The sequence below is a fragment of the Homarus americanus genome, unplaced genomic scaffold (genome assembly GCF_018991925.1).
Source record: "Homarus americanus isolate GMGI-L3 unplaced genomic scaffold, GMGI_Hamer_2.0 scaffold10370, whole genome shotgun sequence".
Classification (NCBI taxonomy): Eukaryota; Metazoa; Arthropoda; class Malacostraca; order Decapoda; family Nephropidae; genus Homarus; species Homarus americanus.
In genome coordinates, this window is record NW_024734803.1 from 238915 (window position 1) to 257217 (window position 18303).

An 18303-nucleotide genomic window follows, 5' to 3' on the forward strand; every position below is an offset into this window, starting at 1 on the left:
TAGGGATAAATTATACCAGGTGTACAGGTGTCCTTGAGAGAGAGAGAGAGAGAGAGAGAGAGAGAGAGAGAGAGAGTCATGGTCTACGGCCGCCTGGCATCATTGTTGTCGTTCTTGTAACAGTTTTTTTAATCCTCTCTCATATCCGGAATCCACGAACAGCCTATTTTATAATGACTCTCTCTCTCTCTCTCTCTCTCTCTCTCTCTCTCTCTCTCTCGGGCGACATAAGCTAGGGTGCCTAATCTTCAGGTGTTGCCGCCAGTGTATTGACTACAGGCGCCGTCTGCTCTCGTGACGTCAGTAGACAGCAGTGAGTCATGTAGGTGTTATGACGTCAGCAGTGAGTCATGCAGGTGTTATGACGTCAGCACTAAGTCATGCAGGTGTCGTGATGTCATTGTTTTCATGCAGCTGCCTCTGTGACGTCGTCTGACATCGTAATTGGTCATGTAATCTAGTGACGTCAGTGGTGATTCTTGTAACTACCGTGACATCAATCAGTAGTGTCCTTTAACCATCGTGACGTCAGAAGTAGTCCTGCAATTGTCATGACGTCAGCTAATTACCCCCGACGACCTCGTTTACATTAACAACTGGAAATGTAAACGACTGAACGACCTTCCCCCCCCTCCACCCCTCTCTTATTATGAACGACCCTCCACCCCCACCACCCCCAACAACCACCACCACCTTAAGGCCGACCCCACCATCTTAGAAACAACCCTCCACACTACCCCTAACTACCACCACCAACCCTCCTCATAAACGACCACCACCCCACCACCCAATCCTCCTCATAAACGACCCCCCTCCCGCGTCACCATGTTATGAACGACCCTGGTTTGGGACATTTCCAGGTACAATTGTCTGTTACTGCTAATTACAGGTGACGAAGTAATTACCTGTCGACTGAAGAACTCTATGCAAGTGTAGTGAGTCGTAGTTGGTGTGTCTGTCACCAACGAGGCAATTAGAGGAGCTGTGTCGTAATTAATCACACTTGTCTGTCTGTCTGTTTGAATGGCCCATTTTATTTCCCTCTATCCTCCTCCTCCTCCTCCTTCCTCTTTTACCCCTCCTCTTCCAGCACCCTCCCTCTCCCCTCTTTCCCCTCTCCTGCTCCTCCCCACTATCCCCTCCTTCGACCCCCTCCCCTACCCCACCCCACCACCCCCATGAGAAACGCTTGTAAGAATTTGTCAATAAAAATGTTGTAAAATTTCGAGGAACCATTCGTGTCTTTGTTTATTTATTTATTTATTTATTTATTTGTTTATTTGTTGTTTGTTTATTATTAGTTTACTAATTTATAACCAGATGTGAGAAATATTTTTAGTGGTCAATTATTTTTTTTTAAAGATATTATTGTTTGTGTATTTTTATTTTTTGTTCGTTTGTTTATTACGCCCTGGAGTTGATTATGTAAACAGGGGGAATTATTTTTAGCGAGTAAATTTCAGCACAAGGTTTGTTTATGCCGTGGGTAAGAATTATTTTTGGCGCGCTTCTGGAGTTATTTTTAAAAGACCATGAAATATTGGAATCGTATTTGGCGCGCACGGGATTTACTCTCGCTCCCCCCCCATCACTCCCACGCGAGAAAATTAGTCAACAAACATGTCCTTTCCCCATATACAAAATTATTAATCAGAATTGTATAAAAAAAATAAATATTAGACATGTGTTTTGTGATTTTTTAAAAGGGTAAAATATTTGAATCGCATTTGGCCCCGCCCCCTTGGTTGGTAATTTTTCCCGCGCAATTATGTAAACAAACAAATTTCACCGCCATCCATCCCCCGCCCTTGATACACTTAATTATTCTCCACTTAAGAGGACAATTAATCCATGATATATTAACATCATCATGTAATTAGGTGTAATTACGTAATATTTTTTTATGAGTACCAAAAGGTTTTCCAAGAATTAGTGTTACGCGTGACGTGTGTGTGTGTGTGTGTGTGTGTGTGTGTGTGTGTGTGTGTGTGTGTGTGAAGCCTTGCCACGTGGGGAGGTTCGTGTCTTGTCTGAATCTAATATCTCGCAGGGCGTCCGTCTGTTTGCATACGTCCGTTTTCCGATTTAGAATTAATTTAAATTGTTTTGTTTTATTGGTAATTCACACACTTGTTATTCTATTTTGCGTTCTGCTACATTAAAACCCATAGTCTCTCTCTCTCTCTGACACTTCATCAACCCGACAACCCCATCAACTCACGCCCCCCTGCAATTCTTATGCCAGGAACCTTTACTCCACCAATGGCCCTTCCCCTCCCCCTTCACCCCGTCAACCCGGAGCCTCGTCTTTCAGTGGGGAGCCAGACGGTCGCCAGCCCTCACCCCCCACAACACGCGAGCCATGGACTACCCCGCCATCACCGCCTTACTAGACCATTGTTAACACAGTACCACGAACTCGAGAGACTACGAGCTTAAACAATGCCAGTGATTTATTTATTTATTGTTATATTTTGTAGTGGTGTTGTTATTACTTTTATTATTACGAATATTATTATCATCCAGTATTGTTGTTATTATTGTTGTTATTTTTGTTATTATTATTATTATTATCATTCGTGTTATTATTATTATTATTCTCATACGTCAGTTGGAAGGATGACCACTGAGGGGAGATTATCACGACCCCTATGCCAGTAATTGTCTTTGTTTATTATCACTGTTGTTTGTTTTTCATTATTGTTATTATCATTGCAATTATTTTTCCGAATGATTTACAGGAACTGGTGTGTGTGTGTGTGTGTGTGTGTGTGTGTGTGTGAGGTTAGGTTAGGTTTGTGGTGTAATGGTGTAGCGTCGTGAGTCCATTATCGCCCCGAGGAGTGACAACAGACGCCATTTTCACAGTATACAGTAACGCCACTATTTATATCGTCTTAAAAATCGCTAAAACGTCTGGAGGAAAATAGAGTTTGTGAACGTAAGTGTTAAAAGATGCTATAACGGGTGAAGGAGGCGCTGTAGGTGCTTTTAATATCGAGTGAATAAAAATACAATAAACATTCAGAATTATTGGAACTTTTATGAAGATGATGATTTATGGGGTAGAGTGAAAGACTGAAAGGAAACGTTATTTTTATATTTTATTTTGAATTTAGTTTAAGAAAAGTCTAATTAATGATTTGGTTTTTAATTTAAAGTCTGGTTGATACAAAAAAAAGGTTTATTATGTCCTTAACAGTCGGTGGAACGTAATGGAATGGCGAATAGCGGAACACACGATAAAGGAAATACCATTACAAGTTGGTCTAATGCCGTAAATATGCTTATAATAGCCACTCCAGTGTATTAAAATTGTATTAAGTGTTTTCATAGTCGTATATTATAGGGAGGGGAGGAGGGGGGAAATAATGCAGTGACCGTGGATAGTAAATAAGAGGAAAGAGGGAGAGAAAATGTGTTATTGTCGTGAGGGGCGAGGTACGTAGGTGGGGTAAACATGGAACAAAACAAAAGTGAAGCGACAAGCGCCACCACCACCACCGCATCACACCTTATTGATCCCCCCCTTACTCAACCCAACCTTGGCTTCCCTTCAGTAGTGTGGGCCACGGGACCACCGCTGCTGGACCTTCACCACCTCCTCTTCGTTAGCTGTTCTGTGGCACTTAACCCCTTCCCCTTCCTTACATTTGGCACTGTCGTTATTCTGGCACTTTCGCTATTTTGAAACTTTTAAAAGGAGATTCAGGTTTTTTTTTTTTTTACAATCATTGTAGTTTAACCCCGTATCGTATTGAAAGACTTGTCAACAAAAACGAAATTCTCTCTAGAAAAGCCGATACCTTACTGACAATTATCTGAAATAACATTATTAACTCAGGTGTTATAAGTGACTAAAATAAACAGAAATAGAAAAAAATAAAAAATAAAACATCTCACTAACAAGACTCAAAACAGTGCCACCTAACCACATGGAGTTTATCCTTCTAACCAATACTACAAAGAGGACAAAATCTTCCACCCCACTCTTGGCTAGAACGTCGACGTGACTTGATGCATTGTGGAGTGTCGCTTCGCCGCCATCAACCAACAACAACATCATCATACTTCGCCGTCCTTCCTCTCTGCCCTCCCTCGCTCGCCACCCACCCTCATTGCCCTCCCTTGCCGCCCTCCCTCACCCACCCTGTCTGACCTGCACGAAAGACTATCTAGAATCGTCACGGAGAGAAGGAAATTTTTTCCCTCCGCTGTCAAAACGAGGCTGAGTATCTGGCGCTGAAGGAGGAAGACTAACAACGAAGGCGCTGAAGGAGGGTACAATAATAATGACGCTTGACCCTGATTCTTCTCTCTCTTGTAGATAATTCCGACGTAGGTAAGATGAGAGATTAACTGGCATTATTTTTTTTTTTAGTGTGTGTGGGTTTTTATGTAATCTGAGTCACCCATTTGAGGGTTTTTTTGTGAGTTCCTGCTGAGCTCTTTTTTTGAGTATTAGCTTTTGTGAGTTTCTATAGAGTTCCTTTGAGTAACACCTTTTGTGAGTTCCCTACAGAGGTATTTTGAGTAATAGCTTTTGTGAGTTTCAAATAGAATTCCTTTGAGTAACACCTTTTGTGAGTTCCTATAGAGCTCTTTTTGAGTTCCTTGCAGAGCTCTTTGAGTAAGGTAGACTCTGTGAGATCATTGAGTACAGGTTTATATATCTCCCCCCTCCTCTCCCCCCTCCCCAAGAATCCCCACATTCTTAACCCATCCTCTATTTAGTCGCCCCCCCACTTCCCATCTCACTCCTACCTTCTCCCCAATTAAGAGCTTTTGTTTCTGCCCTCCTCCTTTCCCTTTCTCCCATCCCTCCCTCACCCCCCCACTCTCCCTCTCCCCATCATAATATCTCAGAGTTAATAGATTGTGGTTTTGTTTTGCCCTGAGAGAGAGAGAGAGAGAGAGAGAGAGAGAGAGAGAGGAGAGAGAGAGAGAGAGAGAGAGAGAGAGTTGTCCCACAAAAACTCTGCCTTCAGACTTAAAAGAAATAAATGTTGACGTTGCCACAAATTGCTGCACAAAACTTGCACAAGGCTGAGTTGGATATCGTGTGTGTGTGTGCGTGTGTGGGTGTGTGTGTGTGTGTGTGTGTGTGTGTGTGTGGTGCAGGGACCTCGGCTATAAGAGATTACTCGTGCAGATAGCTGTGTGTGTGTGTGTCATAATTTCCCAATGAGGTTAATAATACTCACGTCAGGTCACCCTATTACCGTCACGCTGCTCCCCCATAGGTCAACCTAGTTCACATGCCCTATGACATTGACCTTGCCACGTAAATTGACCTCCCAAATGCTAGTGGTTAATCCTATATCAATTTATATAATATATCTGGCAGTATTGTTGCTCTATATGGTACAAGGTGACCCTATAAAAATTACCTAGTATGTTATTGTCTTTTTAAAATCAGTAATATAAACATGGTATATTTTCAGGGATACGAACCCTGTATGAGGAAGTGATGTTTAAAGCACTAGCTTTTGTTGTTGTTTCAGGTAGGGAGGGGTGTCCTGTGAAGGGTGATTAATCTTCACATGATCCTGCTCATCACACCTGAGCTATCACCAAAACCTCGCCCCCCTAATGAAATAATTAATTGAGATGCCTACCTGATACCGAGGCTAATGACCAAGAGTCTGACAGGTAGTAATCGTGTTTGAAACTGGTCTGATGTAATCATTGGGGAGGGGGAAGATGAGAGAGGAGGAGGAAGGAAGGAGGAGGGAAGGAGAAGGAAGAAGACGACAATGAAGGAAAGGAAGGAAAGTATGAAGCAGTGATGGAAGGAAATGAGAGAAGGAAGTAAGGAAGAGAGAGAGAGAAAGAGAGAGAGAGAGAGAGAAAGAGAGAGAGAGAGAGAGAGAGAAGGGGAGATTGAAGGAAGGGGGAAAAGGAGGGAAGGAAGGAGAGAAGGGGGAAGAAAATAAGAGACGGCATGAAGAAGAGAGTGAGATTAAAGAAAGGAAGGAGGAAGTGGAAATGAGGAGAGAAGAAAGGAAAGAGTAAGAGGAAAAAAAGGAGTAAATGAGGGAGTAAATGAAGGAGTAAATGAAGGAAAAGAAGGAGCTACTCGGTCACATCTTAAAGCCGCTGCGGTAAGATGTTCATCCGTCACACTTCATTACCGTCTCAAAAAATTCCCAGGACTTTCCCCCACCTCACCTCCTTCCCCTTCCCTCCCCTCCTTCCCCTTCCCTCCCCTCCTTCCCCTTCCCTCCCCTCCTTCCCCTTCCCTCCCCTCCTTCCCCTACCCTTCCCACCTCCCCCTGCCTTCCCTCCCTTAGATCCGGTGCCTTAGGGGGGGGGGGGGGGGTTGAGGGGAGAGGGGGAGATGAGGGGAAGGGTAGATGGTGTGAGGGAAGGGGAAAGAATGTGAGGGGAGAGGAGGGGAGAGAAACATGAAGAGGGGAAATGTAAACAGAGATGGATTGGAATTACTTGTTTTGGAAGGCTCGGGAGGTGAGGGACTTGAGGGCGTGTGTGAGAGAAGGTAGGAACGGCTTAGGGGAGATTGTGGGAGGTATGGGGAGGAAAGGATGGGTGTGTGGGGAGGATTGAGGCTTGGGGAGTTAAAAGAGATGATCCGGGGAGGAAAGGGATGAGTTTTTAGCGACTGGGGAGGATATATTTGGTCTGGGGAAAAAATAAGGGAGAAAATACTTGAACTAGGAAAATAAGGAGAAAATGCTTGAACTAGGGGGAAAAATAAAGGGAGAAGGACTTAAATTAATCTCAATTATGGAGTATAAATGTTTGTCATCTATCATTTGATCTCAATTGGGGTTAAATGCGCCTTAAATAAAAGCTTTTGTGGTGTTTACTTCCCCCCATACACTTGTCTTCCGTGTTAATTTAGAGGTGACTGGGTGGGTGGTGGTAGTGGTGGTAGGGGTAGGTAGCGGTGTGGTAGTGGTGGTAGGGGTAGGTAGCGGTGTGGTGGTGGTAGTGGGGAGTGGGTGTGGTGGTGAGGTGAGTGGAATGAGTAGCTGTGTGGTGGTGGTAATTGGTAGGTAGGGGTAGGTGGGTGGTGGTAGTGGTGGTAGGGGTAGGTAGCGGTGTGGTAGTGGTGGTAGGGGTAGGTAGCGGTGTGGTGGTGGTAGTGGTGGTAGGGGTAGGTGAGGCGAAAAATATGGCGTCAGTAGTGAAGTAAAAACGCGTATATTTGAGTTGAGGAAAATATCAACACGGTCACCAGGGAGTGTTATTGTGTTGGGTTCCCACGACAGCCTAATGTAAGCCTTGGTCGAGAGAGAGAGAGAGAGAGAGAGATGCATACATATATAAATAGATATATGCGCAAACAATTCAGGTATACAAACAATTTACATAGACAGTACAGTACACAAACAATGGGAAACAATAAGTCGATTCAATATAGCGTTCGTAGATCATCATGTCGGATTTATTTATATAACCTGGTGTATCCTGTGAGAATAATGTTGAATTGTATCCATGCACGAGACGGGTGAAGGAATGTGATTGGTCCATTTTTTTTTTTGCTATGGTTGGTGTCTCAGGTTACCAGAAGAAAGTTGAACTGGAGAAATTGAAGGTGGGTTTTAATTTTTGGAGGAGGATGGTTTAACTGTTTTGAGGATGGTGGTTTAACCCTATTGAGGATGATGGTTTAACCCTTTGAGGACGGTGAAAGTATAAGGTAAAAGTGACAATGTTGTTGGCATGATGTACTCCTGGGCTGTGTACTCTGGAGGTGTACTGTTGAAGGTTGTACCGTAAGAAATGTACACTTGAGAGTCCTTGATAGAACGTGAGTACATGTGAAGGACTGGAACAAATGGACAAAAGCTAACTGGATTTGTATCGCCAAAAGTTATGGACGTGAGAACTCGAGTGATGTGGGGAGCGGGTCTGGGGAAGTCCCAATCATTTTTTTTTTTTTTTTTTACGCATAGTCAGTGCTCTTATTAGATTCAGGTAGTCTGGTAAATTAATCGAGCGTGGACACCTCATTTACCCGCTCATAAATGTATTAGACAAGACCTTAATACCTGGAGAATAATGTAAAACCACAAGAAAAAATATTAATAATGATACGCTATTTGGCAGAATTTTCCTGCCAAAAAATATTAACCCTGACACGAATACTTGTGAAATAATACAAAGGCATAAATATCAGTATTATAATATAGTATCGTAAAAGAAATATCACTTTGTCTTTATTTTATGCTTTAGGAGCTAAGACAATGGGTTTCAGAACAATATTTTACGTGGCAGATATCCTGTTATCCTCTTAAGCTTCGCAGCCATCTTGGATTTATTGATTTTTAGGTTATTTTGACATTTTCCGAGAAACCTTCTATCGTTCTCCCTTTGTTGGGTTTTTATTTGAAATTCCTCTGAAATCGTCTTTTATCTCCTTATATGACTTCTCGTAACGTTATCATCTTTTCCTGTCTCCGCTCTTATCGCCGTTCATTTGCTATTGACATTATTTTCTCCGAGCGATTTTATTTATTTTTATTGTTATTTATTTTTATTGTTATTTATTTTTATTGTTATTTATTTTTATTGTTATTTATTGTATTTGTATCGTAACTGTTGCTCTCACCCCGCAAGCAAAAAAATTAGTTCTTAATGAATTGTTTAGACATATTTGACAAGTACAAATATTTATGTTTTGGTGCATTAAAATCAGCCTGAAAGTATATTTAAATCAACTGTGAATAGCGGACCCTGTAAACACACGAGCCAATCCCAGCGTGAGGTACTCCACGTCTTCTCGAGGCTGCCAACTCCACCTCATTCACATTCAGTCACCGCATTCACATTCAGCCACATAACTCTTGTCAGGAAGAAATCATTGAGGAGAGCAGCAACCTTTTTCTCGCTGCAGTTCAATCCGGCTTGGGTACAGTTCACCCTGCGCCATCTATGTCTCGTGTGTGCCAAAAAATGTACCCAATTTGTGTGTTTACCTGGAGGTGACGAGTGCGGGTCCTGTAGATGTTTATTTCTTAATGTATTTACCCGTGTGTTTGTTTACTCTTCTGTTATTGTGTTTACTTTGAGGTTTAGTAATTTATTTATTTAACCATGTATATAGTTTTCCATATTTTCCTGTTAGTTAATTTACTTTTTATGACATAATTTCAGGTTTTAGTTTATTAACATGTCTTTTAAACAGGAAATTGTAACACCTCGGAAAAAAAAATTACCCAGACACGTTTTTTTTTTTATTTGTCATTAATTCAGTAAAACCAGTGACTAATAATAATCATTGACTCATTTATCCCTCACTGGAAGACAGGAAAAACACATCCATCCTTCAAATAAGTTAAACCGGGTGTTGGGCCGAGTAAACAGGTCGCTACAGTCGATTAGTCAGCCAGGAAATGTTAGCGTTGGGCTGACTAACGCAACAAAAAATATAGATCGATATGCTGTGTATAAATATAGCGAACTGAGACTAAGATAAAAAATATATCGAAATATATCTTTATTATATATTTTAAAACTATCTCTTGTCTGTTATTGAAGTTGTTTTATCCGTAGTTTATATATTAATGAATATTTTACACATACCCAGGAAACACGAATACATTTTAATTACAGGAAAATGCTCGTGAATTATGCGTGAAACACTAAAAAAATATGTTCCGAGTAATATATTATTTTAAAAAGTGAAAAATCATAATATATGCAGGAAATTAGAGAATAAAATATAGTTAGAAAAATAGTGGTAATATATCTAGTGAAGTGTGAGAGTAATCCCGTTTTCTATAACGATTTAGAAACAAGGGAGGTAAGAGTGAAGATATATGGAAATGTAGTGATATATAAACACGAGTATCGAGAACCACCTTCCTCCCTCTCTCCCTCTCCCTACCTCACCTCTCCCTCCTCCCTCACCTCTCCCTCCTCCTTCACCTCTCCCTCCTCCCTCACCTCTCCCTTCCTCACCTCTCCCTCCCTCTCCCTCACCTCTCCCTACCTCACCTCTCCCTCCTCCCTCACCTCTCCCTTCCTCACACGTTACCGGAAATTAACTTTTGACTTTCATGTGATATATTTTATGTCTCTTCCTTGTTTATTAATCCTGTTTTCTTACTTCTTCTTGTTTTTCCTTCTTCCTTGTTCGTTCATTTCCGGAAGAGAGTTTAAACAATGGCTAGATCAATTTACTTCAAATATGGATAACACGCACACACACACACGCACACACACACACACACACACACACACACACACCCACCCACACACACACACACACACACACACACACACACACACACACCCACCCACACACACACACACACACACACACACACACACACACACACACACACACACACACACACACACACACACACACACACACACACACACACACACACACACACACACACACACACACACACACACACACACACACACACACACACACACACACACACCTGAAGCACGATTTGTTTTTATTCTCTTTTATTTATTTTATTTATTTGGGTCGTGCTGTTTATTGTTTTTATTTTGTTTATTTATTTATTATTTTTTGTTAGTAAATTTCAACTTAGTTTTCTTATTATTATTTCCTTGTTTTCCTCTTTTGCTCTCCTTCGCTCCTCTCCTCTTCTCTTCTCCTCTCCCCCTCCTCCTCCTCTCTCTTCCCTCCTCCTCTTCTTCCCTCCTCCTCTTCTTCCCTCCTCCTCTTCTTCCCTCCTCCTCTTCTTCCCTCCTTCCTCTTCTTCCCTCCTTCCTCTTCTTCCCTCCTTCCTCTTCTTCCCTCCTCCTCTTCTTCCCTCCTCCTCTTCTTCCCTCCTCCTCTTCTTCCCTCCCTCCTCTTCTTCCCCTCCTCCTCTTCCTCACTCACACGTATAGAGAGGAGACAGCAGCTGTATCCGCGGAGTGATATGCACATCTCAAGGCCGCCTCACCACCTTGTTCAACTGCCACCCAAAAAACTAGTACTGGTGGAATGTGGGGCATTAATAGTGATGATGGTGATTTTGATGATGAGGGAGAGTAACGTTAGTGATAGTGAGTAGCGATAATGATGGTGTAGTGATAGTGACGGCGAATGTAGCGATAATAGGCTGGATGTAGCAGTGGTGAAAATAGTTTGTAATCATGAACTTCGTCTTTATAATCATGAGTTTGTCTGTCTGTAATCGTGAGTTCCTCTGTAATCATGAGTCCTCTGGCTGTAATCATGAGTCTCTGTAATCTAAAGTCTGTAAAGAAAATATTCGTCGAAACTGTCAGCGGAATAACACGCCACTGAGTAGTACAGTAATGGTCACTGCCTTTTATGGAGGAGTGAAATGCGTGTACCAAGATGACTCCACTACGATGGTATCATATTTATGTTATTGTTTGTGGTTCCCTGTTGTTAAATAAATCACAGTGATGTATAGTGTCTTTACCTGGTTCCTGTTTTTTTTGGTGGTTTAATGTTTTGCGTTTCGTGAAAAAATTGTGAGAAGTTATTTGGGTTTTTTTTTGTAATTATTCTTCCTCGTGTTTTATTTTTTCGTAGCTGTTTTTTATAGTCTGGTTTTCACGTTTTATGTATTTTGTATTTATTTGTTTTTATTAATATTTTGAAGAGGATTCTGAATAATTTATTTTGGACAGTTACGAGGAAATTTTACGTATCCAAAATCTAATTCCTCTTAATTTATTCACATTTATTCATTTCTCTATTTATTTTCATTAACATTATTACTTCTTTAATGTTTTGGGTTATTTTAAACACCACACGAAGGTTTATTCTCACACGAAAAGACAAATTCGCACAAGAACCAACTCTTCCATCTGCTCCTGTGATCTGTAAGTTGTCGAAAATTGGCCAAACTTCGCTCTCGGAATACCAAGTGATTGACAATTTCCTGTAGTGGGAGGGCGTCGAGGAAATGATCATTACCACCCCGACGAAGGCAGGAAAAAATCTGGGGTGTTTTATTGATCTGTAGACAAGTATGAGGGTGGGGGGGGGGGGAATACTAGTTAATATACACGTTTACCAGGGCCTTCATATAAACAAAGATATATTCACGTGTACTGGGCTCCTGGAGTCGAGATAAATTCACATGTAATGGAATCCTAGTGTAAATAGAGATAAATTCACGTGTACTGGGCTCCTGGAGTCGGGATAAATTCACATGTAATGGAATCCTAGTGTAAATAGAGATAAATTCACATGTACTGGGGTTCTGGTTAGCTAAATCACTCTTGAATTTGATAACTGGGTGAAGTAATGGAAGGGTAGATGAGAGGATAGGAAGAAATAAAGGAAAATACAGGAAAGAGAGAAAGAAACGGAGTGACAAGAGAAAAAAGACAAAGGTAGTTGGGAAGAGAAGATAAGGGAAACAATAGTATGAAAGGTAACAAGAACAGGCGATAAACCTCCATTAGCGCGGGACTGGTTGATGTGGAATGGAGAGGGTAGGGGGGAGGGGGGAGTAAGGGAAAAGTAAATCTACCTGGGTGAGTGAATGAGTTAAGTCAGGATCAGCATTCATAGAGCTATCAGACTTAGGTTTGTAAAAGAGAAGACTAGATTGTAAAGTAAAAAAAAAAAAGGGCGACTTGGAACGAAGATTCTGAACCCTGGTAGGTATTGATCTTATTTACAAAGCTGCTTCTGCCCCCTCCCTCTCCTTCCCCTCTCTCATCCTTCCCCCCTCCTTCCTTCCTTCCTCCTCCGATGATTCATAATGCCACTTACTCCTCCTTCCCACTCATCACCCTCTTATGAATCATATTTCTTCTTACTCATTTTTAGGTCAATAATGCCTCCTCCTCCTCCTCTTCTTCTTCTTCTTCCTCCTCCTCCTCTTCTTCTTCTTTCTCCTCCTTCTCTTCTTCTTCCTCTCTCTTACTCCCTCCTTCCCCACTTCTTCCTCTTTCTTCTCCTTTTTCCTCCTGCTCCACCTCCTCTTCCCTACTCCCTCTTCTCTCTACTCCTTTACCAACCTCTTCCTCTTTTCCCAACCACCTCCACCCATTCTTCTCCTTCCTCCTCCTCATCCACCACTTCCTTCTTCTTCCTCCACCTCTTCCCCTTCCTCATCTCTTCCCCTTCCTTTTCCTCCACCGCGACAATGACGTAACAGTATCCTCGCCAAGCTGTACCCGTCTCATTATATGCTGATAACGGTACAGCTTGTTATTGTCAACGCTGCTAACGGTACGCTGATTATAATTTCTAAGCCTTGGTGACATTGATAATTCTGATAACGGTCTTTTGATGTAGGGATTATTTTTAGGATTTGGTAACTTTTTTTTGCATTAATTGGTAACGATAAAATGCCGTAGGGATTATGTGTAGGTCTTGGTAACGTTATTCTCATTGTTAGTAACGATTAATACACTTATTTTGACGTTACTTAAATCCACTTGACGGTGCTTAATGAAGAGTATAAGTATGTGTCTCGCTTAACTACTGTAGTAACCTCTTGATTGGAAGTGTGGCAAGTACTCTTATTTTTATTTGCTGGTATTGGGAGCATGACGAAGGTATTACTGGTTCTAGTAAATGGGGTATTCAGTATTTTTTTTATCTTATAATTAATTAGTATTTTTATATGTAATGCCATTGATTATATTTAATTTGATTTTAGACGTACGGATAATTTTTACTTACATACTTACGTACATGTATGTAAGGTAATGACTTGTGGCATTTTCACACCTATAAAACAAAAATAATATTATAATTATAAATATTTATATCCACCTTTATTACAAGTCTTATTATCGCTTGTAATTGATGTGGGCGGAAGAGGTGGCAAAAACCTGCCCTGGTATAAGCAAGAAATAGTTCGGGTTCGTAAGTGGGATTCGAACCCTCGTTGTGTTTGTATCTTAGCCTAGTTACAAGCTCTTGGAACCGGGTCAGAACTCAATATACAACCGATCGTGTATAGTGTATTTAAAGTCATAGTAACTTATCACTCTATTCTTATTTTGTATTTCTGGATTTATGTATTTATTGCCATTTTAATACAGTTTTGAAATTTGAGAATATTAAACTGATAATTTGGTTTTGATTCCAGTGAAATTTCCTTCTGGTTAAAATCGGCTATACTTAATATTTAACTAGGATACCAGAGGCTAGATTCAGCTGACTCCATGTTGACAGTGAGCTAAAGTATTTATAGAAAGAAATGTTTTAGTTCCGAGTTGATTGAAGTTTGCTTACTGGTAAAAATTGGGAATGTTTGATTAGTGGATTGTGGACAGAGGTCGAGTATTCGTTTGCTTATATTTTTTGACTGAAAATTAGTGATTTATGTGTAGTTAAAGTGCATTAGTGATCTGTGACCATACTGTTTTTTGATAGATCCGGCATACAAGTTTACATTGGTTCATTGTGTACATAGACAGTACAGGTATACAAAGAAAGTAAATGGTAATTCGATTCTACTAATGATAACCTAATAAAACCATCGTATCCTTATTTTATATTGTTTTATTTATTGAAATTAAACCCAGTTGGAGATAAAGGTTTAATATTAGTGTAGAATTACGAAATTAATGTTTTCAATCTCCACACGAAGCGCTATGGTCTTGTTTGTCAACGTAACTTTAAAACTCCTGGGCGCTAAACTATTTACAACACAAATCTAACCAACCTAACCTAATCTAACCAAATCGTTACCTTAAAATCGTGTGGTTAGTTTCGATTTAAAATTTATTATAAAAAAAAACTGAAAATCCTGTTAACAATATGGGAATTAAAGTGAGGGTTCGATCGTTAGTGAGATTTGATTCGTTATCAGTGTGGTAATTACACTCAACAAGAAAGGTTTGGGTTGTAAATTAAGTTGGTGTCAGTTCCGTGTTACAGTGTGTAGAAATGTGTTATGTGCGATTTAGGTTATATAGGTTGCTAGGTTAGTTTAAGTTAGTTTTGGTTAAATTTAAGCTATTCTAGGTTAAATTTACTTTAGGTTATGTTACTTTAATCTAGGTTAGGTTAAGTTTAGGTTTGTTTAGGTTAGGTCACGACCACTGTACCAACCTAAGGTAGCCGTGAGCGCACTACAAGAGTGTCAGCACCCTTCATGTGGCGCAATAACCTGCTCCACTTTCAGGTTCCTACTACTGCTGCTCTCTGGGTCGATACTCCAGCCTTAATACTCCACTCTTTTTTTGGTGCCTGGGGTCATCCATCTCCCCCCCCCCCCTCCCTCCATTGGTGCTATTTTCTAATTTCCACGACTACCAATACTGTTAGGCAGAATATTTGCTAATTGTTGTTGTTCATATCAATTGGTTGGGTATATATTGTTTGCTAGTTATTTCGCTACCAGTGCTAGTTCCTCATTAGGCTATTCATTTCCCATTTTCTATAAATCTCGGTATCAATATCAGCTGCGTATTAAAATGGTCTTATATTTCTGCTAACGTGAATTATTTTCGAGTTTATACATATATTATACGGCTCGTGGTCTTAATGGTGTAATAATGCCTTTAGAAAATGTTCAGTTGTACTCGGCAACCTATATGGAATTTCGTTTAAAAGTCACGAACACGTATGTGCACGATAATGTATCCAGTTTCACTTACCAGAAGGTCTAATTGAGTAGTAATATGTCAGGGTATGTTAAGGTATGTCTATTAAGTAAGTTAATATCGTGGGAACGTAACATTATTAGATTTTCTCGAGTATATTTCACTTTGTCTTGAATTAAAATTGTGTAGTGTTACGTAGATAGCTTGTCCTATGTTATATTATAAATCGTTGTTAGTATTATAGTAAAGTATTTTTTGTATCAGTAACGTATATAGTAATTTATAAAATGTATTTGTGTCAGGCAGTTGCGAGTTTTGCTTGTGAGAAAAACACAAAGAAATTGAGTGTTCACTTGAGGGGGGTAGCTGTGGTGTGTGTTTGGTCAGTTCGTGACTGGCGCCAATGTATCGACCAGCTCGCCCCCTCCTGCCTCTACTCACCCTCGTCCTCCACTCGATAACCTTGCACACTCCACCTTCCTCTGTTCCTACCTTCGTTACTCACTCATTATCCTCACACTCCTTGTACCCCCACCCAGTACGCCTACCCTCTTTATATCTCTATTAACGAACGGAAAATATCTACCGAGTGACATGTAGCAAGGAACTTAGTAGAGTGGAGTCATCGTGTGTAGCAGTGGTGCAGTTCTCCCACAATGGTACCATCAAGAGGACACCGCCTGCTGCGTCGTGGCTTGTCGCACCGCCCGCCAGTGAGAGTGATTTTAATAAGTCATCTTGGCTGTAAAAGCGGTAAACTGTGGCTGTAAATTGTAGTAGCAGCTGCGCCTCGTCCGACACTCTCTAACTTTATCGTGCTGTTGTGTCTTGGTCCCCAGTTGTATAAAATTTGTTCCCAGTTCGTGTTGAGTTGAAATCGAGGAAAGTTCCTCAGACTTTGTTGTTTCGTGAGGCGAAATTTGACATCCTTCTCGTGCACTTCAAACTCGATTGAAAACGTGTAATATCTTAATAATTAGGTCCAATTTCGGTCACGTTAGGTTAGGATACGTTCAGTTAATGCAAAGTTTATTTCAACTCGATGCATACAGAATGATAGTGTACTGTATTTACTTTCGTCTTTAAGATTACATTACTCACGTCAAGTTACTGAGTAAAATCCGACTTAGGCAGAATTCGAGTTAGGTAATGGTTCCAAGGACGTAACTCTCACCATTAGAAGCAAACTTAATAAGGGTCGCATACCTACAAAAGATAAAGTATTTTACTCGTGGGACATGAAAGTTATTGACCCGTTAAAGTGTACATACTAATACCAGTTTTTCCTGTTTGAGGTCCATTATCCTGCTTGTATCTGGTGGAGTTGTGACCATCTCTTTCCCTGGACACTTGGCAATATCTGGCATCTACTAGTGGGGTCATATAAGTGATTCTTTTAGACAGTGTGAACGTTGTTGTCACTAAAAAAAAATTCAGATAACACACAACAACATTCTTTAAGTTAATAACACACAAAAAAGCATTCTATTATATTAAGAAAAATCAGAATACATAGATGTTAAGATTCCAATCCCTCCTTACCTACATAGACCTGAAGTAGATGTCAGCTGTAGCCATAAGTTTCCTGGGATTTTTGGTTACTACAAATACCAAACATTTACTGCGTTTGGTCTTGCTTGGGTATTCTGCACATTTTCTAATTACGGTTTACTCAAAGTAAATTTTTTATAATAATCTTCCCGGTTCTCAAAGAGTCGTAATATTTTGTTTGACTCCTGACTGACTAATCTTAATCTACGGTACATATATTCCTGAAAAATATTAAAAAATTATATTTACGCTGTACCGTAATTCTCTTTCAGTCTTACGATAAAACTTAAAGTATGAATCTTTGAGAAACGGATCCTAGTCGCTTTTCTGGTTCTCTTAAGGATGGTACTGTATTTTTAAGCTTATTCTTATATAGTGGTTGAACATCCTAGTCTTAAGTTCATCGCCTCATGCTTGGTGGGAACATTATTGATTATGCGATGTAACAGCCTAGCCATTTATAACACCACCTCTTGCTTGTTGAATTTACACCATTAACAAAGTGACTCACCATCCTAACCTAACCAAGTGATTCACCTTACTAACCTAACCTAACCTAATCTAACCTAACCAAGTGATTTACCTTCCTAGCCTAACCTAAACTATTTGCTTCAATAACTTCTCGATCTCGCTTGTTGGGTAATTGGTGACCTTTGACCCCCCATCCTGACAGCCTGCTGGACAATGAGGGCATAATGGGTCGGAAGCAAGGCCTTAGCTACTCCATCAACCAGCCTGACCTTATCGAGCACGTCGCCCACAGGACCACCAGCCTTCAGCAGCAGCCTAATAACCAGATCGTGTCCAACAATCAGGACGACACGGAGTAAGTCCTGGCGGAGGAGTCCCCCCCCCCACCCAACACCTCACCTCACCTCACCTACTCACTTACCACACCTCCCTCACCTCCTCTGGACTTCCAGCCGCTGATCACTGCTTCACGATGCGTCACGTTAAAGCACCTTGTTATTGAATTATTTTCTAGTCTATAGTACTGCACTGTTGTAGCCTTTTTGCATGATTGATTGTAGTGTTTATTGACTCATGTTTCAACACCATTGTAGCGTGTATGCACTATTCCAGCACCACTGTAGCCTGTTTGCATTGTTCCAGCACCATTGTAGCGTTTCTGAACTTTTCCAGCACTGCTGTAGCTTGTCTCCACACTTTCAACACCATTTTAGATTACTCGCTTCAAAAAGAATCTTTACGATTTTGTGTGAGACAATATGACACAACTGGCGAAGGATTTTGACAACCCTA

General features: G+C 40.6%; 1 protein-coding gene across 2 annotated transcripts in view; it reads left to right on the forward strand.

The window, feature by feature from the left end:
• LOC121870515 (protein Fe65 homolog) overlaps positions 1-18303 on the forward strand; it is an 81072-nt gene that overhangs the window by 43962 nt on the left and 18807 nt on the right. The window contains exons 1-2 of one of the 2 annotated variants that reach the window (XM_042372355.1): positions 3565-4342; positions 17714-17866. In XM_042372355.1, the coding sequence (XP_042228289.1) occupies positions 17736-17866 (131 nt within the window). In that variant the 5' untranslated portion in view covers positions 3565-4342; positions 17714-17735. Of the gene's footprint in view, positions 1-3564; positions 4343-17713; positions 17867-18303 lie in introns of those variants that run through there. The other variant, XM_042372354.1, reaches the window with a different exon arrangement.